The 27924-nt window shown below is 43.9% G+C and overlaps 1 protein-coding gene across 13 annotated transcripts; it reads left to right on the top strand.

Annotated features, from left to right (window-relative positions):
- On the top strand, positions 1-27924 carry SEMA6D (semaphorin 6D). Of its 13 annotated transcripts, none has more exons than XM_065733891.1 (19): positions 1-178; positions 15358-15520; positions 15898-16009; positions 16594-16654; positions 16775-16837; positions 16919-17020; positions 17237-17327; positions 17627-17746; positions 18213-18301; positions 18859-19076; positions 19185-19316; positions 19533-19688; positions 19777-19950; positions 20657-20797; positions 20903-20980; positions 21804-21895; positions 22247-22303; positions 24102-24269; positions 26404-27924. In XM_065733891.1, the coding sequence occupies exons 2-19, from the start codon at positions 15412-15414 to the stop codon at positions 27705-27707; spliced, it is 3267 nt and encodes a 1088-aa protein (XP_065589963.1). In that variant the 5' UTR covers positions 1-178; positions 15358-15411; the 3' UTR covers positions 27708-27924. The 13 variants fall into 13 exon arrangements, with proteins under 13 accessions (XP_065589963.1, XP_065589962.1, XP_065589954.1 ...); XM_065733882.1 differs by having other exon boundaries at positions 113-178; positions 21834-21895; XM_065733890.1 differs by having other exon boundaries at positions 20657-20980.

The raw sequence follows: 27924 nt of genomic DNA on the forward strand, positions 1-27924 counted from the left end.
AAAAATAATAATAATAAGGCAGGAGGAGGGCGGGATAGGGGTGGGCTCTGCGCGGCGCGCCGCCTCCGCGTTAGCTGTGCTGCGAGCGGAGCGTCGGGATGGGGCGGCTGGCGGGGGGCAGCGGGTGCGGGAGGCAGCCCCGCCGGCGGGCGGCGGCCCCGGGCAGCGGCAGCGGCAGGTACGGGCACGGGGCGGGGGCACGGCTCTGCTCCCGGCAGGGCGCTGCGGGAGCTCGGCGGGGAGCGGTGATTTACGGGCTCCCGGCAGCTGCCGGGCACTGGGAGGCAGAGGGAGCTGTGCTCCGAGCTCCGCTCTGTTCCGGAGGGAGACAAACCCGAGAGTCGGCTCTGAATTGTCCCCGCTCGAGGCTGGGGGCTGCGCTCCGTCCTCGGCTCCTGGGGAAGCGGCGCTCAGGTGCGGAGCGGGGAAACTTTGTGCGGGAGCGGGCGGTGCTCCGCGGGCTGCGGCCGTGCGGCGGCGGGCGGGCTCCGCGGGAACGCCTGCTTTGTTGTTTGTAAGCGCTGGCTGCAAATTAAAGGTCGCGGCCGTATTTTCAGGTGGATGTTTTACCTGCGCTTTAAGGGTCTTTTTTTGGGGTGTTTTCTTGGTGGCTGCTTTCTTTCTGGTTGTTTTTTGTTTCTTTTTTGGGTGATTTCCATTGCGTTTTGTCTCGTACGCTGGAAAATGCAATTAAGTGTGCTTTAGGCTGACATGTTGAAAATCCTGTCGTTCCGGCGGGTATCCCACTTGTTAGCATGAATGCAGCACCGTGCTGGTCTGCAATTAGTGGCTCTTCCCGTCGTGGAGTTGTTTCTCACTTCAGGTCGGGGTGATGATGGCTGTGGCACAGCATTTCCCCGCGAGGAGCTGAGCAGAGCTCGGCCCGCGCTGTGCAGAGCCATTTGTATTTGGATGTGTGTGCGTGGCTCGGAATACATTGGCTGTTGAACGTAGCAGCGGCTCTGATGGTTCATCATGCTCACATATGTGGTGCGTGCTGTACAGATGGTATTGTGGCTTCTCCGCGTACACACGCACACATTTCTCACGTAACGTGCAGGAATTACAGCAAACTTCCTCTCCAGCGCTGCTCGGGGCTCAGTAAATGAGTGGCATTCTTCCCGTGGTTATTTCCTTTGAGGAAAACGCACCTCTTTCTGGGGGTACCTTCGTCGTGCCCCAAGCTGGTTGTCTTTCTCTCCCAACATTTGTAAATTCACTTAAATATACTTGAGGGAACAGCTTCCCGCTGTCGCTCAGTGCTGCTGTATGGCTCTCACAGACAGATACGGTCACAGAGAGCGTTCCGAGGTTCTCTCCTTCCAAGTCCAACAGGAAGTTCATTGTAAATCCCTGCGATCACTTTTGTGGCAGAAGAGAATAGACTTTTTTTTTTCTCGCTTTATTCACGGCACAAAATTCTTTGCACCTCTAAAGTCTGCTTAAGTCACTATTCAGTAAATTAAGCCGAATGTAATCACGTTTAATGTAGTAAGTGATGGGCACGTTGTGTTGTGTTGGCAGATAACTGTACAAACATTTACTCTGGCTTAGATAAATACAAATTGCCAGTGGAGTGCTCCGGCTTCTTTTCTGTATAACCATGAACTTTAACATTTTGTATATTAAGCAATATAAAGCTCGGTTGTTTTGAAAACAGGAAGAGAAAGTTTGCAGTTGGAATTTATTACTATTCTGAATTATGTAGCTCAGCCTCCAGAAGGGCAGCCAAAAAGCATAACCCGGAGGTCTGAGTTGGTTTGCTTAGCAGGCTGCTCGCTTCCATCTGCATCTTCAGTTATCCTCCCTGCATCCTGTGCTCTGTTGGTACCTGCTCTCATTTATGGTCGAGATGGAATAAAGATAACATCATCTAACTGTGCTTTGTGTGGTGCGGGAGTGTGTGCCAGGAATACAGCCGTGGCCGTGTCACAGCCAGCTGTGTGCCTGCAGCCACGTCTCACACCCTTTTGCTGGGCCACCTGAAGGGCTCTGCTGCTGCAGCCAGGACTTGGATGGAGAATTGTGAGGAGCGCACGCTTAGCTAGGATGCTTAATTACACACGCAATTAATTCTGACTAAATGGGTCTTCGATCTGATCGGTCCTGTTGTGGGAGATATGTGGAGGTGAAGTCGTAGAAGCTCCCATCAGTGCATGTGGTAGGCATTGTAATAACTCATCAGACAGTCCGTCACACGCCAGCTGCAGCTCTTGGTTGTTATGTTTATCTTTTTATTGTTTTAGAAACATTATTGCACTTAGCACAGGATTCAGTGTCCCTTGAAGTGGGGTGAAGACCAGTTAGCCGGGCAGAGCTTCCATAGAAATGTTGAAGGGCTTTGGCTGTGCTTCCTTCTGAAAAGCAGAAATGTGAAGTCAAGTGGAGATCCTGGCTGAATGCGGCTGGTTTTCATCAGGTGTCATATGAGTGACATGACAGGGACCCCTCTTGTTATGGTCTGTCCTTCTAAGACAAAGGAAATGGTTATACGAGCAGCTTCTGAGCTTATGTTGGGCTTAATTATGTTGCACTCTGGTATTTTTCACAGAACACTCTGTGTGTATGCGTTGCTTACTGAATAGAGATGGTGGTTGATGACATATTTGTGTGTTAAACCTACCTATAATTCCAGTTAAGAAAAAACAGATCTCTTTCCATTGGAAAAGGTAGTAATTTGTTCCATAAGTAATTAAGAAAAGATGGAAGGTATATTATTTGCATTGGGTAGTGTAAGTTATTTTCAGTCTTAGCAGCTCTGTAATTAAAACAGTTCAAATGTTGCTTTTCGTCAAAACTGCTGCTAGAACAGATGATGCTTTTTCTTATGCATCAGATAAGCTACTGCAGTTACCGTTAAAATTTGTCTGAACCATTTTATTAAGTTGTTACTTGTTCTGTGAGTAGCTGCCAGCCTTGAGTTCAAAAGAAAGGTTCTCATTTGCTCCCATGTCACATGGAGGAGATGTGCAGCAAAAAAAAAATCATACTATTGCCCTTCTGCCACTGTTTCCAGGATCTCTGTGTGCTGTACCCACTTTTCCTCACTGTGGTGTGACAGTAATTCCTGTGGGCTCAGCTCCTCCAAGCAGGAATGCTGTTGAATGGTCCCACTCAAAGTCAAATGTTGGTGCAACCTCAGAGCTCAGAGCTGCACCACGCATATATAGCATACGAGTTGTGTTGATTTCCCAAACTCTTCTGTGCCTTTCGGCCTTTGTTAAGTAACCCAGATTAGCATTTTAACAACCCTGAAGTGAACTTCTGCCATTATCCCCACTTGGACAGTGCGTGCAGGCCATCCATCATCCTGTCCTTGGCCACAACAGCCTACTGCCTCCACAGCCATTTGGAGCTGCACAGAAACCACCCAACTGTGAACGGCACAGCTGGCTACAGCAATTTTTCCTTCCACGCCACTGGCAGCATTGTCTGGCTATGGTAACTAAAGTTAACACCCAGAACGGGGAGAAGCCGTTTTGTGCCGGCACCCAGGCTCCGTGGGCACAACTGGGCAAGATGGCTGCTGGGCTGGCGAGAGGAGGTGGCCATGGGCTCCTTCTCTCCCGGGCCTGGCACCCAACCTGTTGTGAGAGGGGATGGTGCTCACTCCGAGGGAGCCTGTTGGCTGCACCCATTCCAGCGTGCTGGGCTGCACTGTGAGAGCCACCAGCTGAGGAAACACAACCTGTGGCTGCAGCTTAGCCACGCAAACAGGCAGAGAGCACGGGTAGAAGTGGAGGATTTCAGCTGTGTGTTTCACACATTCTTGGAGAAGCCTTTTTAGTTCCACGACGGAAACCATGTGATTTCACAGGATCCGTGCCCAGACTCTAAGACTTGCTGCAGATGCGTTCTTTGTGTTGTTTTGCAGATCTACAAATGCATTAGGGAAGAAGTTGTAGGATTTGTTGTTTGATGATGACCGGAGCTCTAAGTAGCACGTAACACCTCCTCGTGGCCCTGTGCTAATCTCATATGTGGCGATTTTTGCATAATTGAAGCAAATTGGCTTTGCGTGACTGCCTGTCGTGTGAGCCACAGCTTGCTTGCTAGGAGGGAGCCTTGCTTCAAGAGCAAAGGAGGTCAGGAGGTACTGCCAAGCAGGAGGGGCTGGTGGACATGGGCTGGAAGAGGAGGAGCTCAAGCAAGCAAGTGACATTTGTTCTGTCCAGAATGGTTACAAACCTTGTAAATGAAATCAGTCCCTGGACAGCTTTGATTTATATTCTCACACAGCAGATTGGCCTTGGTCTGCCTGACCTTGGTAACATTACAGAGGTCGCATTTGCACACAGATACTCCTCTTGCAGAAAGGTTTGTTGTTGTTATTTTTATTACCCATTGTGTCCAAGAGCCAAATCCCAGCCTGGGCTTCTAATTGGATAGGCTTCGGACAAACACAGAGTGAAAAGGAGGGACCCTGTTCCCCACCAGTGATGGCTGCAGAGGTGAGCAGCAGATGGGTGCTGTCAGGCAGGGCTGCGAGGAGCTGTCAGCCTGCATATCCAGCAGCTGGGCTGGTGTTGGTGTGGGGCACACATGCTGGCAGGTGTTGGAGGCAAAGAGAGTTTTGATGAGGGATCGTGCTGCAAGCAAGGATTAACTGGCTGGTGCAAGCCAGGGGGCTCCACAGGTGTGTGGGAGCAGACGGAAAGCCAATAGAGCTACTCATCTGGGAAGAGAACTAGCAAGCTATGGGGTCCAGCAGCGCAGCACTAGCTGTCAGTACTGGGAGCAAACCCTCAGCAGAGATGAGAGGTGATCAGCTGGTCACTCAGCTCAGCTATTACTGGGATAATAGGCTTTTCTTAACATGAGCCACATAGTTCATCGCTCTCGTGCCAAATGGGCCTGACAGCTGGGCCTCAGCTCTCCAAGCAGCAGCGAGGTGCTAGCCCACGCCGCCTGCTGGGAGGTGGCAGGTAGGGCTGTAGGGCCTTCCCCCAGCCTCGCCGTGCCGTGGAACTGCAGTCCCACTGTTGTGCTTCCCAGGCACTTCTTTGGGCACTGATGGGGAATGGTGACAGTAGCAGCTCACGGCACCGACAGAAGGTGTTGTTGCTATTTCTGTGTACGTCTGTCATGACAGATGTGCTTTGGGGTCAGAAGAACGTTGTCCTGCTGGTATTTGCAGCCCCTGTTTATATATCCCTCTCCTTGGGCCCCCCTCCCCGTGCTCTGTGTGAACGGTTGTGCATCCATCGGGCCACAGAACAACCCTGGTTTGGGAAGCTGCAGAGAAAATGTGTATTTAACTTGCAGGAGCCTTGGTGTATACTTAAGGCTGCAAGATTAAAATTTTAGATGGTGTTTGAACATTGTCCAGTGTCAGTAAGGAGGCTGTGGCTCTGCCTGGTAGTGAAATGGTGGCTGAAAACAAGACAGGGTTGTGAACGCTCTTGTGTGTGCCCCGCACAGTGCAGCGCCCAGTGTTAAGTGCCAGGGTGCCTAGTGCCGGGTGGCTTAGGGCCACAGTGTCCTACAGAAGCAACTCAAAGCTACCAGGCAGAAGCAGGAGAGGGCCATTTACTTTCAAATGGTTGACCGAGAGCCAGCATTGGCACCCCTTGCAAATATAGCTATATTTGGTGTATTGCCGCCTGGAGACAAGTGCTGAAGGGAAGGGTAAGGATAAGAAGAAAAGCAGTGGTGTGAAAGCTGTCAACAGTGTGCGAACAATGTCCCCAGGTGTCTCATGAAAGGAGTAATAAGGGGTAAAAAATCGTCTTGCGGAGTTGAATGGGTTCTTTCAATTTACAAAGTTCTGCTCTCCGTGGCAGTTTCTTAAACCCAGCACGTGTTTATCAAAGATTAACACCAAGAAGCCGGTAATTTGGTTTTGCTCAGCAAATCACATATCTTCATGAAGTGAGTGCTATGTGGATATTTTTAGCAATGTATAGATTTTTTTTCTTTTCTTAATGGTAACTTCAAACTAAAATAATCAAACCCCATGTTTTGGGGATTAATCTGATTCCCTGCAAGGGTATAGATAGATTTTTTTTGTCCTTTGTACCACAGTGCAGGTTTTACTGTAAGAGTGGATTATGGCTTTTCCTCCTGCTAAAGCATCAGGTTTTCATCCTTGCCAGAGACATAACAAGCACTGCTCATGATTGAACAGTGGTCTTACACGGTGAGCTATGCCAACACAAACCTCAGTGTGCTTGGTGCAGCTGGAGAGAAAAACAGACCTGCAGACGTGTATTGTGTGTGGTTCAGATATGATCACTAAGTCACATTCTTGCACTGGCCCAGTGCTACCAATGATAACACAAGGATTTCAGGAAACACTGCAACTCTACTGGGGATCCTGGGAGGCCAGCATGGAAGGGAGGAGGGGGCATGCTGCAGTCCTGAGCTCTGAAGCCTCAGGACCTTCCTCCCTGATCTGCTGCAGATTTCCTTATGACCTTGATTCAAGCTCCATGAACAGTATACTAGTAATTTAATTTCTTTAACCTCTAAAGCTCTGATTTGTCGCTTACAAGTCCAAGCATTGGAAGTAGAGTGATGGAAATATGGCAGCATGTGTTGCCTTGGGGTTGTACAGTCCAGGCAGAAGATGGGGATGGAGGGCTGGTGCCAGCACTGTGTCCACCGTTCCCTTGGGCTCATGGGAAGTAGGCGGTTCTGTGGGGCTGGGATTTACCTGGAGTGGTACAGTATGGCACAGGGACGTAGCGCAGTGTGGGGCCCAAAGTGGGACAGCCATGGTTGCGTACTGCAGCCTCCAACCTCAAACTGTCAGAGAGGAGCCAGGGAGCAGCAGCAGGGCGATAAGTGACCTGACTGCTTTCATATCTGTTTAATAACTTCTGCTGAAGGTAAGGCAAGAAGTCAAGCTGGCTCAAACCCTGCAGTAATACCTCTGACTTTAAAGTAAAGAAAAGCAAACCAAACCCTCCCCAGTGCCCTGTTGTGACGCTCCCGATGCTCTCGAGCATTGGTGCACAGACCTTTCTCCAGGAGCACCCTGGGTTCATAGCAGCCCCCATGTTTCCTCTCTCTACCCCCACTGCCCATGTCTGTGCATACACTTACAGATGCTCGCTCACAGACTACAAAAGCAGCAAATATAATAATGTGATCCAACTGTTCAGTGCTAGGCTAGAAAGAAGTGTTTTTCTGCCATTATGTGAAAATTTAGCGTGACTGGAACAGAGTCTGCATTTGATTAGGCAATTTAAGAAATGTAAGAGACTTCATACTGTAGGGCAGTTCTGCAAAACAATTGCTCGGAACATGTTCTAAAATTGGTTTGCCTTCACCAGATTTCCATGTGTTTCTGCACGGCATCTCAAATGAAACTATGGAGAGTCACGTGGCAAGGGGCTACATTTTGATATTGTAGTAAACAGAAGCAGCAGTTTAAACAGTTACTCTAAATTCTGAATTGCTTTTGAGAGAACACAAAACTCTCCCTTTATTTACTTTCCAGCCTGGGAAAGACATTTCATAACAGATCCTTTGACTGGTGTTAGTTAATCTTTAATGCTTAACAAGATAATAGTAATCGTAACTTTGAGCTCAGGCTTCCTGTGGTTTTCCATGCCTGCATTTGTACGCAGAATTGATTGTGGCCAGGAAAGTGGCAAAGCACATGCTCTGCATGTACAAAGAGGGAACTGGGTGGCCGGCTACCAGACTTGTCCATGCAGAAAACCCAAGACTGGCTAAAACACACTGTTCACTGGTCTCTAGAGGCAGTATTCCTGTGAGCAGGGCTGGCTGGCTGCTCCAGCATACTGATAATACCGGCGTGGTGCTTCAGATGCTCTGATGTGTTTCTTGCCAGCTGACAGTCTCCCTCTCCTGTCCCATTTTCCAGCAGCCATTTACTTTATCTTTGAAGTGAGCAGTGCAGCTTTGCCCAGCAGCAGCTTGAGTCAGCAGCCCCGTGCCCAGTGAGGTGCATGGGGAGCACTGATGGGAAAAGGAAATGCTTTCTGGAGTGAGGTTGAAGCCAGGGTTGTCTGGGGCATGACCTATTAGCTGGGTATCTTAGGGCCCAGCACTGGAGCTGCTGGGAATGACAGAAGCTTTATGCTGCTGCAGGGCAGCGCACTGTGGCTCTGGCATTACTGTACTCGTGCGCATCAAGGCCGAGACCTTCGTTGTGCCCTCACCTGCACATACTGGTTCCTACCTGTCCCACACTGCCTCTTCAGGTGCTGCCTTAATGGTGCTGAACGGAGTGGCAGCCTTGCTGTGTAAATCACATCAGTGTATGTGCAGAGTGGGTTTTTGCTTCCCTTTCTGCTCTCACCCATGCTTGTGACAATTTCTTAGAGGATGGAATAGGTGATACTTTGGTCTAGGGTTAGGGTTTTCTTTGAGGCTCAGTGGGGTACTTTGCTCCTAACCTGTGTTCAAGCTCATATGTACTAAAAGTAATGAGATCTTTGCAGTCTCCATTTGAGATGTCTCTAGATTTCAGGATAAAAACTCACAATTAAAGATTTCAGACTCAGAAGCACACAGAAAATGCCTGACACCCCTGGCCCAGCTGTGGGCTGGCAGCATACCCTGCATGCTCAGCCTGCTGGGCTGCAGCCGCCTGCCCCAGTGGGATGGCATTGCATTCTGTGCTTTGGGGTTGGAGCTTGTGTTGCCAGTTCTGCCTGCGGACTGGAATTAATGGGGACAGTACTGAGAGTGCAGCTCAAACCCCACCATCCCTCTCCTCTGCACCCTCCCGTGAACACTTTTGTGAATAAATGCAGCATTTACTCAGGCAGACTCAGCTGGGCATAAGCAGTTTGAATTGATAGAACACGAGGCCTGCTGAAGTGGTGAATCCAGAGCAGGGCATGAGCTGAAGTGCCTGCGCTTTATCGCCTGTGGCTCAACCCCAGCAGACTATCTAGGGAGCGTGTGCTTGCAGGAGTTCTGCACAACAGACAGCGGATCTGACCGTAGATATGAGCTGAAATCAAAGATTGTTTGCAGCTGGAGGACTTTTGTATCACCCTGGTAAAGGAAGGTAGTTAACATTCAACTCTCAAAAATTAACTTAAAATAAACATAATTGAAGCAATCACTTATGGTTTGCTCAGCATTTTATTTCCTTTCCTGCTGAAACTACCTTGCATTCAAGTAAATTTTTAATCGCAAGAGAATTTAGCCCTCAACATGCACCTAATCAGCCACTAAGCATTTGCATCATTAAAAGTCACCCTATCCATTTTGCAAGTGTTGTCAGCTTGTTCAGAGAAGAGGGGTGTGCTTTCTGTAATGTTAAAAGCCTGCAAACAACTGAAGTGTAACCAGAAATGCCATAAGCCAATTAAGATGAAAGCTGTGATGCTCAGTGGTAGGGTTTCATTGCTAAATATTAAACTGTTTTTTTCTTTTTCCTTAGACATAGATCAAGAGGTGTTAATGCAGAAATCCTTAAAAGAAGTCAAGTGTTATCTTAAAATAACAGACTTGCTATTTGCACTTTTGCGCTCAATTAATGTCATGACTCCAAACATCCTAAATTTTTTCTTCAGAGCTGCAGATGTTAAGATTGTTGTTAGGAGCGGTATGGATGGCTGCAGAGCACGGGTTGCAAGCTGAGCACACCTTTGTAGGACAGAAACACTTTTTTCTTATCTGTTTACTTTTACATAACAATGCTGTAAGTCTTTAAAGGGACTTCAGTAATAATTTTATTGTGCTTCTGTTGTCAGAACCGTAAATATTTTCCTGTGTTATTTGATAATTAGCTGTAGCAATTTGTCACCAAGCTCCACAATATGGATTTACCACATCATAGCAAATCTCTGAGATTTAAATGTACATTAAATCTCTGAGTCAAGAAGTGCCTGCAGGACATTACTGAAGTCAGCCTTCATTAACAGAAACACGTTTACAAGAGAACACATCTGAAAAAACAAGTTGCAATTGCATCGTTAGAAAACTGTTGCGTAGATATGACCTGAAATGGGAGAACGTTCTGCTTCTCACATACCTTCAACTACATACTTACACAACTGTATACTGACACAGATTCATAGGGCAGTTGTTGCATTTTATGTAGATAACTGTCTGGCATGTAAACAAAAGAGAATTTGACACAGACATAGAGTCTAAAAATAGAGAAATGACAAAGAATTTTTCTCCCCTTTTCTGTAAAGTTCAAGCCATGTGACCCTGGGCCGTGTTGGTTGTGTATTTGGGCTCAGATCATACGAAATTGCTGCTTTTTGCTGTCCTAATGGCTAACACGCTCTGGCCTGCGAGGCCCTCGGGCAGCAGCGCTGCGGGTGCTGCAGGCCCTGCCCTGCTGAGGGAATGATGCATCCATGGTGCCCGAGCGTGCATTTGTACAGAGGGCACAAGGCACCACGGAAGGCCTGCGCCGTGGTTGTGTGTTTTATGCTAAGTATTTCATCTTCCAAACAGATGGACTCTCTTGACAAGTTCAGCAAGAGCCTGCCTGCCTTTCCTTACTGCTGCTGGTGAGGGCAGGGTACCAGCACAGTACCTTGAGCTGCCTCCTCCCACCTGGCAGCAGGTCCTGGTAGCAGTGAACCACCTGCAGAACCTTGCTCCCATCAGCGTGAATCCCTCCCTGCCAGCACTTCTGTTAGCCTGGTGAGGCCCAGAATCTGAACCTGGCCCTTTGCAGCATGTGTTTCTCAGCGCATGAGCGATCTGCACGTCAGAAGATAAGCCCTGAGCCTATAGTATTATTTTAACCTAAGTAGTCTTTGGGGTACAAAAAGGCTGGGGAAAGAGGTGATGAAGACTAGTAGGTTCCCATTCAGAGGCTGACTTAACTATTACTTGCTTACAAGAGGAACTGTCTGTGACTTGCTCTCACCTGGCTCACAGTGCTCTCATTTTTGGTCAGAAAGATTTCACTGATGTGAGAAACTTCCTGAGCACCTGTGAGCAGGCAGTAGTGAAGGACTTCTCTTTCACTTCTGTCTTATCGACAGAGTGGTTTCATGCTCAAACTTGCAGAGGTCCCATGTCAGAAGGGCACTGGTTCATGCCCTGATTGGTGCCAGCAGGGAGCCGCTCACACAGGGTAAGGACCACAGAACAGTGGGGATTTCCTGCTTAGTCAGTGCCCGCAGCCCCGTGGGACTGAGGGAAGCCACATCTCCAAACGTGACTGAGCTCACGGAGCAGCTGTGCCTGGCACTCAGCATTGCTGCTAGCACGTGGCTCCGGGTGCCAAGGAGGTGCTCCATCTCACCTGGGAGCCTGGTTCCAGCCTGGGGTGGGTGGGAAGGGAAGCAGTGCGGTCATTGAAGCCTCTTTGTGTTATGTGTCTGTTTTTCGGCTCATTTCTTATTGCAACCCTATTCTCTTTTGCCTCACCAACCTCTCCCAAAGTAACTTTCAAGATACATTTTCCATTCTGACCTATCTCAGACTTCTGCCTGGATTTGCCATACCACGCTCCCATCTGTGCTTAGCATTTTGCGAAATGTTTATTGTGTTAAGGAGACTTATAATTTTGTTTTGAGCAAATAGAAGATATTGCATCAGTCTGGGTTGAAGCTATTTTGTGCCGCTTCTCTCCAGCTGGCTGAGTGCCCTTTCCCTTCCCCCTCCTCCTACGTGGCAGCACACGCAGAGCTGACTGATGGAGTGTCACCCGCGCCTTGTCAGAGGCTGCAGAGATTAATGGGCAGGGAACAGCGGCCTCTTCCCCTTCATGTGTGATTGTTTGAAGGAAGGGCTCATATTTTAGCAGAAGCGATACCCTCCTCCTCTGGGTTCCCCAGTCAGAGTTGAAGGATGGGTCTCCTATCTGAGATTGAAGGGTGCCAGGCACAGTCTGTAGGTATCTGGGTGCACTGCTGGCCTTCCTCTTACCCACCGGCGCTCAGCCTGAAGCTCATTTCACTCAGGCTGCTCCCTCTGCACCAACATGGGCTTGTGCCAGCAGCTAACATCACTGCCTCTGTTCCTTCGTATTTGCAGACATGATGAGCGGTGGCGCAGAGCAGATGCCGGAAGGTCTCTGATCTGTTCCTTGCTTTCCTCCCTGGGTTCCAGTAGCCAGCTCTCACATGCTGCGAGGAGGGTGATGCTTGCAACCCAGAGCAGCTCTGGTGCTATGAATGCTTTGCTTGCTTGTTGGCCTGGCTCACAAATTCAGCTTTGGTCTGCACCTCGATTGCCCAGCTGCAGAATAGCAGCATGGTAATTTCCAAAAGATTGCGTTTGCCATGAATTATTTCCCAGCATTTCTAAAATTTATAAGGGAAATTAATTAAAGACTGGTTGGAATCCTGGCTGGGGAAAAAAGGTCAGACCCAGAATATGATTGTTTGCTACATTTTCTTGAGTGCAGACATTGCCAGCATTTCATAATTATCTGTTCTAGTCCAAAGAGATACTTGTTATTTGTCCACAGCAGTGGCTTCCATAATAGGTTTGAATGAAACAAGAATTATGTCTTTCACACCAGCATATCTGTGCGTACCAGAAGCATACACCTGGCTGTTAGAAAGCCCTGCTCCAAGGGCTCGATGGAGCCCGCTTTTCTGCTTATCCACAGAACATCTGTTCTTCAAGCTTATTCCTTTTGCAGTGGTTCTGATCTCAAGTTGGTGTCCAGCCAGCTAAGAGGTGTATTTAAGGGCCTCTTAAAGCAGGTGCCTTTGTGCCTCCGCATGTTAGAAATCAGGGTGCTATTCATTTTCTGGTAATATTTTAACAAGCAGAACATTTAAACCTGTGCTGACCTGACTGGATATGGGCTGCTGACCCCATCCAGTTCTGTACATAAGTTTTCCCACCTCTTCTGTGTTCTCAGCATTCATATCTGGTGTATATTCAGTTGTTGTTTTTTCTTGAGGAATCCATAAATGCGGGTTTGTTTCTGTTCTGGATGTAGTCTCTAGGGAAACACATCCTGTGGTTTTACATTTACAAAAGTTTGCCCTGTTTTCTGGCTAGTACAAATTGGGATTACAGCGTACTGAACTGTGACCTTAACTGACAGAACAGTCCCTCTCTTCATGTACCTGGCGTTTTGGTTATTTCCTTCTTGGTTCTGTGACAGTGGTATTTTAAGGTCATGGCTATAGTGATCCATACACAGCAAATTGCCCTTTTGTTCTCGACCACCTTCTGAGTCCAGAACACAGTATTTGCTTTTGTAAAGGAAATGACATGCAAGTTCCAAATTTGTTGACCCATTGAATTCTTCCTTGATGTGATGCTGGGAGGAAATAAACTCTTCCTAATATATGCCCATGCTAGCAGAAGTTGTACAACTTCCAGGCTGTGCACTTTGCAGCCGGGATGAGGCCTCTTTGAGTCATGATGTGCAGCCATGAACATGTTCTATGCTAACCAAAGTTTCCATGGCTGAGAGACCACCTTGCCCCTTCCCCGCTTGTATTCGCAATTCTCTAAGAAAGCCAGGCTTCAGGGAGGGCTGTACTCAGCACTGCATTGATGTTCCTGCCCACCATGTGCCACTGAAGTGCCTGCCTCTCCTCTCCCTGGGACAGCAGTGGGGCGGATATTTGGAGTCAGGTCCAAAAAAAGGACTGTGTAACCATTAATGATTTGTTATTGTGTCTGAGAGCCACTGTGCTGCAGGACTTTGCTGAAATGTGCTTTCACAAGAAAGAACTAATTTGACTAACTTTATTAATTCCAGTTTGTTTTAAGTTTGCTCATTAGTAATTTAACGCAAGATGCTTCAGCTGGAGAGGCCATGTCAGGACAAGGAGGAGCAGAGGGAAAGTGCCAGGAATCATTAGTGTTTATTAACCACTGCACTCATCAATCTTGAGTGAGAGCACAGCCTATCCGTTCTGGACGGGTGGACAGGGATACAGGAATATCATTAACAGGCGAAAATGCTCCTTTTGAGGTCAGTCCGTGACGGCCAGGCGTTCAGGCAACACCCACAGCCACACTCCCCTCACCAAACAGCATTTACACTTCGGCTGGGCTCAGTCTGACCTGAACTCACAGAGCTCGGCAGCTCTGTGGATGGAAGGAGCCTTGCCCCTAGCCAGCTGTAGGATTAATTAACAAATACAGTTTTCTCAACCCAAGTAAACATTACTAAAAGGTTAAGTGTTGTTATGAAGGGGTTTTTTAATTGCTTTTCAAATTATTAAATGATTAATACTTAAGTGCCTTGCTGGATCAGGTCTGGCACTTTGTGCTGGCAGCAGATACATCTCACAGCAATTTTTGAAACAGTAAAATTGAAAGGCTTTTTTTTTTTTCTGTTTAGAGAACACATTTAATAACTGATTCCAGCAACTGTGTGGCATTGGAGTGGTGACTCAAAGCTCTGACCTGTGAATCGGGGCTGAGTGAATGCTTCCAAAAGGTTGGAGGAGGGAATAGTACTCCATTTGCCAGGTTTCTAATGAGAAATATAACCCCTGCCCAGACCACTTGTGGTTGTTACAGATCGCATTACACTTTGAGATGTTTTCTTGCATCCTACCCAAATTGCAACTTGAGTAGTTGAGTTCTGCTCGCTAAAATATCTCTGCAATTTAATTGGTGAAGCAATGTTTCCATTCCCCGCTTAAAAACTTTGCTGTATACCACTGTGCTGCTATCACTATATGTGATGTGTAATATATAGAGCACACACCAAGCAAGCAGAAAGCAAACAAAGCAAACCCTGAAGGCTGCTGGTAAGTTGCAAGCTTGTGGTGGTAGCAGTTGGAAGTGAAGAAGGCAGGATCTTAGGCAGAGTGTACAGCACCGTGTCTCTGCCACATGTGCAAATCATGATGCTGTTGCACTACCAAGGCAGCGTTCGTATGTTTACAGTGCACGTGTGTGAACCACAGCACGAGGCGTCTGGTCCTGGACATAACGGCTGCTGCTACAAGTCTGTTAGGCTCAGCACTGTGATGTCACAGCCTGGAAACAAGCAATACTGTTAAAACGGAGTGGACGTTCAGACAGATGGCACGTGTCGTGACTTCTTGTGGATAAGATTTAGGTATTTTATGGGGAAAGGGTTTTATTGGATGACATTCGGTGATAGAGGGGATGGAAAGAGATTGCAGTTTAATTAAAACTCTAATCCGAAGTTTGACAATTTTTCTTGCCAGTTCAGCAGCCTGCATGTTCTGTTTATTATTCCTGTGAATTAAATGGGCTGGCAATCATCAGCTTCTTTGGAAATGCCTGTAAATCCACCTAAAAATTAGCAAGCACCCATATGTTTCGGAGTAGCTTTGAGCAGGGCTATGGCACGCAGCATTTTTTCACCAGCGCGTGTACAGGAGCCTCTCCTAGGCACCAGCTCAGTCCGTTGAGGCCAGTGCTCACGTGCAGAGGAGGTGAACCGTTTGCGGTGTGAGTGAATGCGCGCCCGCGCTGCTGAGATCTCCCTGGTGCGTTCCTGTTTTCTAGGTAGTTAAACGGTGTCGGTGTCGCCTCGAAGGTAGCGCCCATCGTTCCCCAGCCATGAGGCTTCCTCTGCTGTGTGCCTCTGTGATGCTAATGAGCCTGTCCCAGTGCCGAGCTGTCAGCTTTCCTGAAGATGAGGATCCTATTAACATTGTTGACTACCACTGTAAGTAATCTGCAAATGGTGCCAGCCACTAGGGGAAGGGTTGTAACGCTTGCCTTTTTTCTTTTTTTTTTTTTAATCTCTGAGAAGTTAAATAAAAAGATCTGTTTCTTTTCAAGTTGAAATGTGTTTACTGGCTTTGTATCTTTAATAGAACACTTAATCATTTTCTTAAAAAAGCAATCAGAAATACAGCAATAACTTCAGGAAAAAGAACATTTGCTGACATTAGCCATCTTTTTTTCATTTATATTCAAGACATTACTCAAGGAATTTAGTTTAAACCCTTCTACACCTAGTATATACAGCTAATCAATGCCATATATTGATTCTTTAGCTCTATAATCCTGAGTGATGGTCTAGCCCACTTTTACTTGCAGATTCAAGGCAATATCCAGTATTTAGAGGACGCCCTTCAGGCAATGAATCTCAGCACAGACTGGACTTCCAACTGATGCTGAAAATTCGAGACACACTTTATATCGCTGGCAGGTAATTTTCCTTCAGTCAGTTCATTAGATTAAAATTCTTTTCTCTTCTTGTTTTGCATTAATGTGTAAAATTCATTTAGAAAAATCTGCAGAATATGATAAAAATTAGAACTGGGAGAGGACTTCCCAGAGAAATACACCATATCTATGACCAGTGCATGGAAATTGGATTTGAAGGCTGCAGTTTCTGTATTTTCACTAAAACCAGCGATCAAATACTCTTTTCCCTCTAAGGTATTACTGCCCTGATAAAAACCTCTCCTGATTATTTTAACCTTGGATTGATGTATCAGGGATGCAGGAAATGAGTATGAAACACTTGCATGTTTAGAGTCTGGATTAGTTTTCACCATAACGGAAAGGCAGAGTAAGGAATAACTGGACAGCAAGTGCTATATAAGGACCACACCAACAAGAGCCACCACCACCCAGTGCTGCCCACGTCCAAGCCTCTCCCATTTGTGTTGCACACAGAAAAATCGATAAGCATTTCATAAAAACTTCTTGTCTAACAAAATAGGTTTATCACAGATAAGTCTAATCAGTTAATGAATTGACTTGTGTTTTTTTACTGTTTGCAAATAGGGATCAAGTTTACACTGTAGACTTAAATGAAGTTCCAGAATCAGAAGTTACTCCAAGCAGGGTGAGTTGATAAAAAAAAGTGGCAAGGGAGGGCTGGTTTTTCTGTTTTCCTTTTTTGTTTGTTTTTAAGGCTTTTTGTGAAAAGAAAATGAAATTGTCTTTTCTGGTTTGATTTGATCAGAAATTAACATGGAAGTCAAGGCAGCAGGACAGAGAGAACTGTGCTATGAAAGGAAAACATAAAGTAAGTTTATCCATGCGTTGTCATATACAGATGTGAACTTATATTGAGATATGTGATTAATACATTTTCATCTCTTTTCAGGATGAATGCCATAACTTCATTAAAGTCTTCGTTCCAAGAAATGACGAGATGGTGTTTGTCTGTGGAACAAATGCATTTAATCCTATGTGCAGATACTATCGGGTAAGAGTACTGAATATGTCATTAATGTGTTACTGGTTTTACTTGCACCAATTATACTGTAGCAAATACAGCCAGTGTGACTGGACAATGTTTCAAGGTGAAATAAAACCAGACAGAAGCCAATTTGCCAAATGAAGTTTCATGGAAAGACAATGTTATGTTTTTATGCCAGTATACAAAATAGAAATGACAGTGCCACCCATTTTTCTTCTCTAGCTGAGTACGTTAGAGTATGATGGGGAGGAAATTAGTGGCTTGGCAAGATGCCCATTTGATGCCAGACAAACCAATGTCGCCCTCTTTGCTGGTAAGAACTTTTGCTTGTAATGAGTCTAAATGATTAATGACACTAAAGGAGCCAGGGAGCTTTTAAAGGAAGCACAGGAAAGCTAAAGGTGTCAAGGTGCCTCTGCTCTTAAATTTTTTAAAGAGCCTCCAAAGAATTAGAAGCTGACCTGCTAATAAATAGGTTAGATCAATTTGGGGAAGAATGGCAATAAAAAAAAAAGAAAAGGGGATTGGGGGGGGGGGAGGGGGACACACAGACCAGTCAGAATTCTGGTTATTAAAGGCATCTTAATACTACATTTTCAATTTCTGTTTTAGATGGAAAATTGTATTCAGCAACAGTAGCAGATTTCCTGGCAAGTGATGCTGTTATTTATCGCAGCATGGGAGATGGATCTGCCCTAAGAACAATAAAGTATGATTCCAAATGGATAAAAGGTAATCTGGGGGAGTATCTTCCCATGTACACAGTGAATGTCATTTCAGCAGCACAGAGGTCAGGTTATTCACAGCCAGTGCGCTTTACACACGTGCCACAACATCAGCAAACATGCAGCTTTCAGTGTAGCATGATCACAGTAAGAAAGCACCTAATGACCAATAAAGCAATTTTATTTTTTTTGTTAAATGCATTAATTAAATACATATTGCACTCTGCAATAACGAAATACCTGAGCTGAAATGCAATTCCTTTGAGGCTACTTTATAGTCTATTAGCCAGCACTAAAACCTTAAGGTTCATTTATACTCCAGTGCTCTCCTATTTGGACAACCTAAAGTATCTGGAGGGATGGAATCAATGTTAGCTGATATGGACCTGTGGGACAAGCCACACAGTGCAGCCAGTGTTGTATGCTGATGGAACAGTTTGTTCAAGTAACTTTCTCCTTGCTCTTTATTACAGACCCACACTTTCTCCATGCCATAGAATACGGGAACTACGTGTATTTCTTCTTTCGAGAAATTGCTGTAGAGCACAATAACTTAGGCAAGGTGGGTATCCTTCCAGCAAGCTCTCATTAGCCATGAGCCTTGGCATTCCTCCTGCCTTGCAGTTAGAGCTCTGTGCAGGTATCTTTCGGTGTAGCTGTTGCCTTAACACTTGCAACAGTTAATGGAATATTTGAGGGTTTTTTTTTTCATGCTTATAAAAGGAACAAAAGAACACAAAAGAAGAGTTTCAAAGAAGTTTCTCTAATGTCTGTAGATATTGAATAATTCAGTCATACTGCTGCACAGCATAATGCTAATGCCTCACCATGGAAGGATATTCTATAATAAATTATTAACTTCTTTACACGTGGTTAATTAAAGTCTTTAAATCTCACTAACAATATGTTTTTGAATGGAAAAAAAGGGTGGGAACAACCTGTCAGAGTGGCATTTGCTTGGCGATGCACTAAGATGCCTGTGCTAAATGCAGCTAAGCATTGTTTGCTTTCTTCCTGTTAAAATTATCTGCAGTGTTTTATTAACAGCTCAGAAACAAGCACTTTTGCCCTTGAATCTCTCATGCCTTCCTTCCTTTTCCTTTTTTCTGCCCTTCACAGGCTGTGTATTCCCGTGTGGCACGCATATGCAAAAATGACATGGGGGGCTCCCAAAGAGTCCTGGAAAAACACTGGACATCCTTTCTGAAAGCTCGACTCAACTGCTCCGTTCCTGGGGATTCGTTCTTCTACTTTGATGTTCTACAGTCTGTCACAGACATAATAGAAATCAATGGAATCCCCACGGTTGTCGGTGTATTCACTACGCAGCTTAACAGGTGAGAGATGAGCAACTTTACATCCAAGGTAGTTCTCTGGTTCTCTCCTGCACTGAGATTGGTGCTATTGTAGGCTGAGTTTTTGCAACTCTTTTTCTTATTTTACAGCATCCCAGGTTCAGCAGTGTGTGCTTTCAGCATGGATGACATTGAAAAGGTCTTCAAAGGTAGATTTAAAGAACAAAAAACTCCTGACTCTGTTTGGACAGCTGTACCTGAAGACAAGGTACCAAAGCCAAGGTAAAAAGTTTTTCCTCATGGCACTATAACATTGTCCTTGTAAAGAGCTACTTTAAATCAGCTGCTCTCTTGAGTGTTGTATTGGGTTAAAAAAAAAAAAAGAAAAAAAACAAGCAGAGCTTTACACTTCAACCATAAGGATGCTCATTAGCAGGCTGCCTTCTCTCATTAACTAAAATACCAAGAGGGGAAAAAACAATGTTGTTCTCCTTTCAGACCTGGCTGCTGTGCAAAACATGGCCTAGCAGAGGCTTACAAAACCTCCATTGATTTCCCAGACGAAACATTGTCCTTCATCAAATCTCATCCTTTGATGGATTCAGCTGTTCCCTCAATCATTGAGGAGCCTTGGTTTACCAAAACACGTGTCAGGTATGATGCCATTCAAAAAATAAAGCACGTTAGAAGGAAAACAAGAAAACATGCTGTTTGTTAATGCTATGTCCTTTGTCCTTGATAGATACAGATTGACAGCAATTGCTGTAGACCATGCTGCTGGACCACACCAGAACTACACAGTCATATTTGTTGGCTCTGAAGCAGGAGTAGTACTTAAAATCTTGGCAAAGACCAGACCTTCCTCTTTGAATGACAGTGTATTACTGGAAGAGATTGAAGCATATAATCATGCAAAGTAAGTATTACGAGAACACCTAAAATATGTAGCTTTTTATCTAGTTTGGTACCAAGCTAAACAAAAATGGTAGTGAACCAAAACTGATTCATTAATGCCAACATCATTGCTTATTTGTCTCTCATGTTGAATAACCTGAAAATATTTGGTTATTTGCCATTTTGCTTGGGTTGAGTGAACCTCCTAATTCCACTGTAGTGACGTCAGTGATACAGTCTTAATTCTTTCACAAATACACTTCTTCCTGAATATCAAACATGAGAACAATCTGATGCTGTTAAAAAGAAATGATGAGAGCTTATCTGGAGTGTTTCTCAACAGTAACCAATAACATATAAACTATATCTAATCACTGTAAACTTGTTTATTCTGGAGCAAAGAATTTGGGAGTGGAAGCATTCCAATTAGACTGGCACCCAGTTAGAACTCTTGTTCTGCTCTGTTGGCATATTTATGCCAACTGTGAGAACAAAAAAAATAAGTTGTTGGGTTTTTTTTTTCCCTATACGTGTTCAAAATAGTCACCTGGCTGTAAATAAGGGCCAGAAACGAGTGTCTGATAACCCGTAGGTCTGTTTGCAAATCACTTAGTAAGTCTCATTTCATTATCTTTGTGAACAATAATAAATAAAAAGTTTTCAGTGTAAACTCTGACCAAAGGTCGACAGTTGTAAAACAATGGCTTCCTATTATTTTTGCTGACCAGGTGTAATGCTGAGAGCGAGGAAGACAGAAGAGTCATTTCCCTTCAGCTGGATAGAGACCATCACGCTCTGTTTGTGGCATTCTCCAGCTGTGTCATTAGAATTCCTCTGAGCCGGTGTGAGCGTCACGGGTCATGTAAAAAGTACGGCCCCGTTCCTGAACTCCCCCTTAAAGGAAGGGTGCCAGCATCTCTAGGGAAGGAAGTAAAAAAAAAAAGCATGATTTTTTGGTGTTTTTCTCTTGAAAGGGCGTGTATTGCTTCAAGGGATCCATACTGTGGCTGGTTAGACCATGAGGTGTGTGGGAGAGTGCCACCAGACATGCCGTAAGTACTACTTTTCACATTAGGCCAACATCTCTACTACATGTTTATAGACTACATGGGGCTGTATCCTGTGCCTGCTTCACTGCACTTTATTAATAAAGCTCCATTTTTCCTTGAGCTGTTTTTTCCTGGGTACTGTAAGCGAAAAGAGAACAGAATGCTTAAGTCTGACCTAATTATGCAATGTCTATGTGAAGACTTCCTTTCAGTGGGAGTTTTACTGTGTGTGAGGACAAGTAGACCTGTAGGATGAGATGCTGGAAGCAGGAAGTCAACACATTGCTGCATGAAAGCTGCGCAGTTCAGACAGGACAGTGCACACCGTCTCCTCCCAGGCATGCTCAGTCAACTGCAAATGGGAAAACACAGGTCTCAGACTGGGAGAAAGAGTTAGTTAAGATTTTGCCTCTACTCTGAAGCTAGAGTGACATATATACATATCAAAAGCTTTTTTGCACAAATCAAGTGTGTAATATAGAGTGTATCTTAATAAGATGCCTTTGTAGCAGGCCAGCAAACTTCAGCCAGAATAATTGCATAATGAGTTGTACCCAAAACGAAGAGTACACCCAATGTAGAAAATCTAGTGAGGTTGCTATGAAGAAAAAAAAAAAAGACTTTTTTCAGTTTCCTGACATAAGCATGTATATATACAGTGTTAAAGCCTGGATATAATTAACTTGTATATTTTGTAAACCATTTTTTTTCAGTCGTACACTATAGCTTTTGCCTCTCTAAGGTGACAGAATGAGTATGATTCAATTTGTTGCTTCCTGAAAAAAAAAATCACCATTTGTTTCCCTATTAATACTGTTAATTGCAGGTTCTCTTTGTTTGTTTCATACAACCACAGCACTGGAGGATATGTTCAAGATGTAGAGTATGGCAACACAACACAGCTTGGGGACTGCCACGGTAAGACACAGCCGTTGCTTTTCATTTGTAATGTCTCAGCAATAGTGTGTGGCCACACTTCACTGTAGATGTTAAATTTCTGATGAGCTTTTCAGTAACATGAACGTATCACCTGGTGTAACTGTGAATGTTCACAAAGCTGAAGTTTTTTGGTTCTGTGTGGCAGAATTTTGTCTTTCTTCTCCTTCACCAATTTGCAGCTATTTGGAGTCTACAGGAAAGTATTGAAGAATTTATTTATTTTTAAAAAGCAGTAATATTTTAGTTTTTATTTTCCTTCACTCAGGTCTGAGATCTTTTGCTTTCTTTTTGTTACTTTTTACTGATTACTTGTTCCTTTAATTCTTTTAGAAATTTTGCCTACTACAGCTACACCAGATTACAAAATATTTGGCGACCCAACATCTGGTTAGTTTTTTTTAATTTTTTGAATTGATGACCTTTACTTTCCTTCAGTTCAGCATTTTCAGCCCTTTTTTCCTTCCTTTTGCACAGTTGGCAGTCCTTCATTTTTGTGCTTTTACTCATGTTCCCACTGATGGTAAAGATAGTGAGATTCTTCTCACTCAGCACTTCACCCTGTGTAGTCGCATGTTAACAGCTCATTATTTATTGAGACATCTTTTATTAAAGAGCCTGATTAACATAGATGACATCTTCACTGCACGAAAGTCCACTAAGCTTTACTCTGTATCCCCAGCCATGCATTTGTGAATGCCCCTGTTGGTCATCTCTAGTAGATGAATGACAGAATTTCATCATCTTCCTCCTTACCTCTCCTTTTCTCCTTCCTTCTTTCCCAGCAAGCTTTTGGCACAAATACACATTTTCTAAAATGTGTATTTCATATATTTTTAAACTGTTTTAAGTAGTTTGTGCTAATGGAAAAAAATATAACATCACAAATTGTCTAGCTGAATGAGGAGTTGTGTAGACAGAGGTGGCTTAGAAAACTTTATGCATTATTGCCAAATGGATTTTCACATCCTTTTCACCCTCAGTGATTTTTTCTAACAGTTTTCACTGTCAGCCCTCGGTGTGTTCCAGGAGTCAGAACCCAGTGCTCCTCTGTTGAACTCAAAAGCAGAACCTTGTTGTTGACTTCAACGGGAGCAACACTGAGCCCTGATTTTCCAGTGCTTGCTCCTGGAACTTGGTCTGTTTTCAAATCAAGGGCGCATTCCTGACTGGCAGTAATGAAAATAATGTTTGTATGTTTAATTTGTTGAAGTGCAACAAATTATTTTTGTTTTAGTTTCTGATGGTATTTCTGTAGCTTGAAGTAAAGTCTGAGACAAATAGTTTCTGTGTATACATATATACCCATAATGTAACTTAGAGGTCCAATTAGGAAAACAAAACAAAACTGTCTTATTTGGAAATGCTACCTTGCTTGCATTAGTGGTTATCAAGTTAATTTTCAATGTGGTATTTTATATTAGATAAAATTGAACCTGTTTTTCAAGTCCTGAATGAGCGCGCTATTGGAGTACTGTCAGATTTTGAGCCACAGACATTTGTGCCTAGACCTAATAGGACAGTGAACACAAAATACTTGAGTGTGCAAAGTAGACTTTGGATTGTAAACCCAATTTGTTTCCTCCTCGTGCATTTTCACATAGGCGATAGTGATTGTGTTCAGTAAGTGTACTACAAAGAAGCCAAGATCTATACAATACTGTTCCTTAGGAGCCATTACAAAATAGAGGTTAAAAACATTCCTTTCATCGTCCCCTCAAGAAATGGCTTATTCAACAGTTCCTGGTGTACTGTAACAGCACTAATGGAGCCGATCTGGTTTCTCAGGAGTAACCTGTAGTAAGCATGTATCTTTCTAAGTAATTTTTTTTTAAGATGTGTAGAAGGTAATGGAATATGTTGTCTCCAGTGAACAATATAGCAATTAAGTAGAGTAAGTTCTGCTTTTCATCTCCACCAGTGGCTTACGTTAACTTTTGCATTGCTTTCATGTTTGACTTCTCTGGCTTTTTTGGCTAGCAGCTGTTGATGTTTTAATGTATTTTTGTCATACTTAAAAGTTTTGAACCAATTGATTTTAATCAGCCCTCTACTTCCGTGGGCTGCATTTCGCTCTGTCAAGTAACCTCCCGTTAAAAGCTGGCTGCAGCTATAGCTTAGATATACCGTGAAACAGTGAGGAAAGCTGACTGTAATACACATTAATAAAATCTGTTTGCCACCACAGACATGAAGTTCTCCTCAGCTTCCATTACCACAGTGGCAAGTATCCCAGTTATATCACCTAGAGTGATTGGTTCCTGGAAACCTAAAGTGACTGGCTCTCGGAAATTTGTAGTTCAAGATGACCCAAACACTTCTGATTATTCTGATCCATTATCAGGTGTCCCAAAGGGTAAGGCCTTACCAGGGAATACATTGCAGCTGAATGGAAACCTGATAGTCTCAGCATTTTATAAGGTTTAAATGTAACAGCCGTGATTGTTGGGCTATATTTTATACCCATTTCCTGTGAATGTGCAGACAGTGCAATCATGGTTCTCATACCTATTTATCCAGTGTACAAAGTGCTGCTTAGAGCTTATAATGGGGAAATGCAGATAAGCTCAGCCTCTCATTCTCGGGGTGCTCCAAAGCTCCCATTATAATCAGTGAAAGCATTAAAAAGAAATGAAAGACTTACCTGCACCTCCAGTGGTTGTTTTCAAATGAGATTAGTTTGGAAAAGACAGTCCTTGTGAATGCTTGCTTACAAGAGCTCGATTTTCTTGTTTTGCCTTTGTTTTTGGTTTTTTTCTTGGGGGGTGGAGGGAGTAGGGGAGGAACCAATGCAAAACTCAGCTCCATGCTTTAAATGGGGCACATCCCAAACTCCTTCTGCCTGCAGCACTTTTGTGAGAATGTGGTCAGATCTGAGTAAGGATATACTGAATTTTTATTCTGTGGATAAGAGGATCCAATTACAAATGATCTCAGTACATGGAGACACAGACACAGTTTTTAATCTGAACACAGAAAGAAACATGTACAGCATGTAATTCATCTTTCTGTAGCTGTTCTTTCGGCTAAGTGAACCTTTGATTAGGTTCTTACAGCAACAAAGATTTCAATTCAGCAGGACTATTGCAGTCAATCAAAGACTCAAGAAGCTTCCAACCTCTAAAGAAAACTTAAAAGAAGTCTACGTCAGTACACAGAAAAGCAGGGTGACAGCATGTTTGCACAATTCTGTATTCTGAAAAATCTCTCTAGCCAAAAAACATCTCTGTTTTTATTACCATTCACCAAAACATATCAGGTTTCCTATCAGCCATTACAGCAGTGCATTTGTCATTTTAATTTGTTGCAGTTATTTTCCATTTTGCTTTCAGGTTTTTTTTGTTATCATTTGCTCTTGGTTCTGAATCACATTTTGTGTCATAGCTATTAGTGAACTTTTTACTCATACTCCTTCTTCTGCGCAGTACCATTAAAACCTATAACCCTGAAAGTTAACAATGTTCAAAGGCCTTGCCTCTAACACAAAGTGAATCTGTAGCTTTGGTCTTGCTCTTTCGCTTGAATGTCCTTTGGGATAGTTAACAGAATTACTTTGATTAAGAACTAACGTTGTCTTAGCTGCAAGATGTCTGTGGTTGCTTTAAAAAAATCTCAAGAAGCAAAGGGAGCTGGTTAATACGTGAATCACAAACTAATCCAATATTCAACTTTGTCTAAACAAAAAGTTTTCTAAATCTTAATACTGTGTAGTAACTTAACCTTGCAAGGTGTGTTTTTTTTTGTTGGGTTTTTTTTCTATATTATGCAAATATTTATGTTCATTATTGACTACAAATAGGAAAGGAAAAGTTGTGTTTTAATGGAATGCTGTAATCTTTAACTTAAAAAATGGTATGCTTCCCTAATCAGACTGTGCCACTCCAAGGCTAGCGAGCTGTGGATGGATTAGTTTATAAGTTTTGCACCATATTATAGCGACGTGGTTTTAACAATGCAGTATGTACGTTATACAGTTCTACATAACATTTGCATAGTTCTGTCTCTCTTTTGATACTGATTTATGAGTTGGGCAGAAAATTGAGAGAGAAATCCATCTATGAGTTATTAATTGCTGTCTGGCCCAGTAGCACCTTCTAACCTCAATTTTCCAGCAGAAATCGTTAATGTTAATAGCACTCAGGCCTCCTGTTTGTAAGCCTTGAAGGAAATTTGGGGACAGGCTAAACAGATAGCATACAGCGTACAGCTGAACGTAATGTGAGGAGCAAAGCTGTGACAAGCATCAGAGCTTGTCCAAAGGAAGTGGACAGTCTAAATTGAGCTGATCAATACTAACTCAGTCCTTTTTATTTAGAAAATTATTAGCATTCAGAAGTGCTGTGGATTGCAGAGCTGCCCACTGTTTGTGTGTACAGAACACCCAAAAACTTAAGGACGCTGCTGTCCTTCTCTAAGGCAGGCTAACTACTTCTGAAATAGATCAGTTTTAAGTATGTGTAAATTTATGATACACTGCATGTCTTTTGCAGGTGTGAGGTGGGAAGTGCAATCAGGAGAGTCCAACCAAATGGTACACATGAATGTCCTAATCACTTGTGTCTTTGCTGCTTTTGTCCTGGGAGCCTTTATTGCAGGAGTGGCCGTGTACTGTTATCGGGACGTGTTTGTACGGAAATCCAGAAAAATACACAAAGATGCAGAGTCTGCTCAGTCTTGTACTGACTCCAGTGGGAGCTTTGCTAAACTGAATGGGCTTTTTGATAGTCCCGTCAAGGAATATCAACAAAACATTGATTCACCGAAACTCTACACCAACCTGTTGACAAGCAGAAAGGAATTGCCGCCGAATGGTGATATGAAGTCCATGATGATGGACCACAGGGGCCAGCCTCCAGAATTAGCTGCACTTCCCACTCCTGAATCCACACCGGTACTTCAACAAAAGACTCTGCAAGCCATGAAAAGTCAGTCGGACAAAGCACACACTAACCTCAATGCTTCACGAAAGGAAACCCCTCTAAAAAGCCCTCAGTTTTTTCCTTCCAGTCCTCCGCCCCACTCTCCTCTGAGTCATGGACAAATACCTAGTGCTATCGTTCTTCCCAATGCTACTCATGACTACGATACATCTTTCTCAAATTCGAATGCGCACAAGGCAGACAAAAAGATGCAACATATTGATCATCCACTTACAAAACCATCCAGCAAAAGAGATCACAGAAGGTCTGTTGATTCCAGGAACACCCTGAATGATTTTCTGAAACACTTAAATGAAGCTACTAGTAATCCCAAAGCAATTATGGGAGATATTCAAGTGGCCCACCAGACTTTAATGTTGGATTCAATGGGAAATATGTCTGAGATCCCACCTAAAGTTCCCAACAGGGAGGCATCTTTATACTCTCCACCATCGACTCTTCCGAGAAACAGCCCCACAAAACGGGTGGATGTTCCCACCACACCTGCAGTACCAATGACCTCTTTGGAAAGGCAGAGAGGATATCACAAAAATTCTTCACAAAGGCATTCAATATCTGCCCTTCCTAAAAACTTAAACTCACCAAATGGTGTTTTGTTATCCAGACAGCCCAGTATTAATCGGGGGGGTTATGTGACTCCCACAGCAGGCACAAAGATGGACTACATGCAAGGAACACCTGTCAGTGTTCACCTCCAGCCTTCCTTGTCCAGGCAAAGCAGTTACACAAGCAACGGCACACTTCCTCGTACAGGAATAAAGAGGACACCCTCCTTAAAACCTGATGTGCCACCAAAACCCTCATTCGTTCCTCAAACAACATCAGTCAGACCACTGAACAAATACAGTTACTAGGACGTGTCTGTCCTAAAAAAGGAGTGTGGTATTGACCCATACAGGTTGTGAGAAGATGTTGTGGTAGACACATAAGACAGAGACTTGTTTGTAATTAAAGAGAACCAAGTGGCCAAAGAAACTGTCTTTTCTTTATTTCAGCAACATCTGTGTCTTGCCGCAGGTAGCTATAGCAAGACTTTGTGTACTTGCTAAGAGCAAATGAAAACAAAGGAAA

This window comes from Cyrtonyx montezumae, unplaced genomic scaffold (genome assembly GCF_038088225.1).
Source record: "Cyrtonyx montezumae isolate F1298 unplaced genomic scaffold, pur_monq_1.0 scaffold_17, whole genome shotgun sequence".
Classification (NCBI taxonomy): domain Eukaryota; kingdom Metazoa; phylum Chordata; class Aves; order Galliformes; family Odontophoridae; genus Cyrtonyx; species Cyrtonyx montezumae.

Coding starts and splice junctions, on each gene's coding strand:
- SEMA6D (XM_065733890.1), top strand. CDS start 15,412: ATGAGGCTTCCTCTGCTGTGTGCCTCTGTGATGCTAATGAGCCTGTCC. Junction 16,010..16,593: donor ACACTTTATATCGCTGGCAG/GTAATTTTCCTT, acceptor GTTTGCAAATAG/GGATCAAGTTTACACTGTAG. Junction 17,021..17,236: donor CTATGTGCAGATACTATCGG/GTAAGAGTACTG, acceptor TTTCTTCTCTAG/CTGAGTACGTTAGAGTATGA.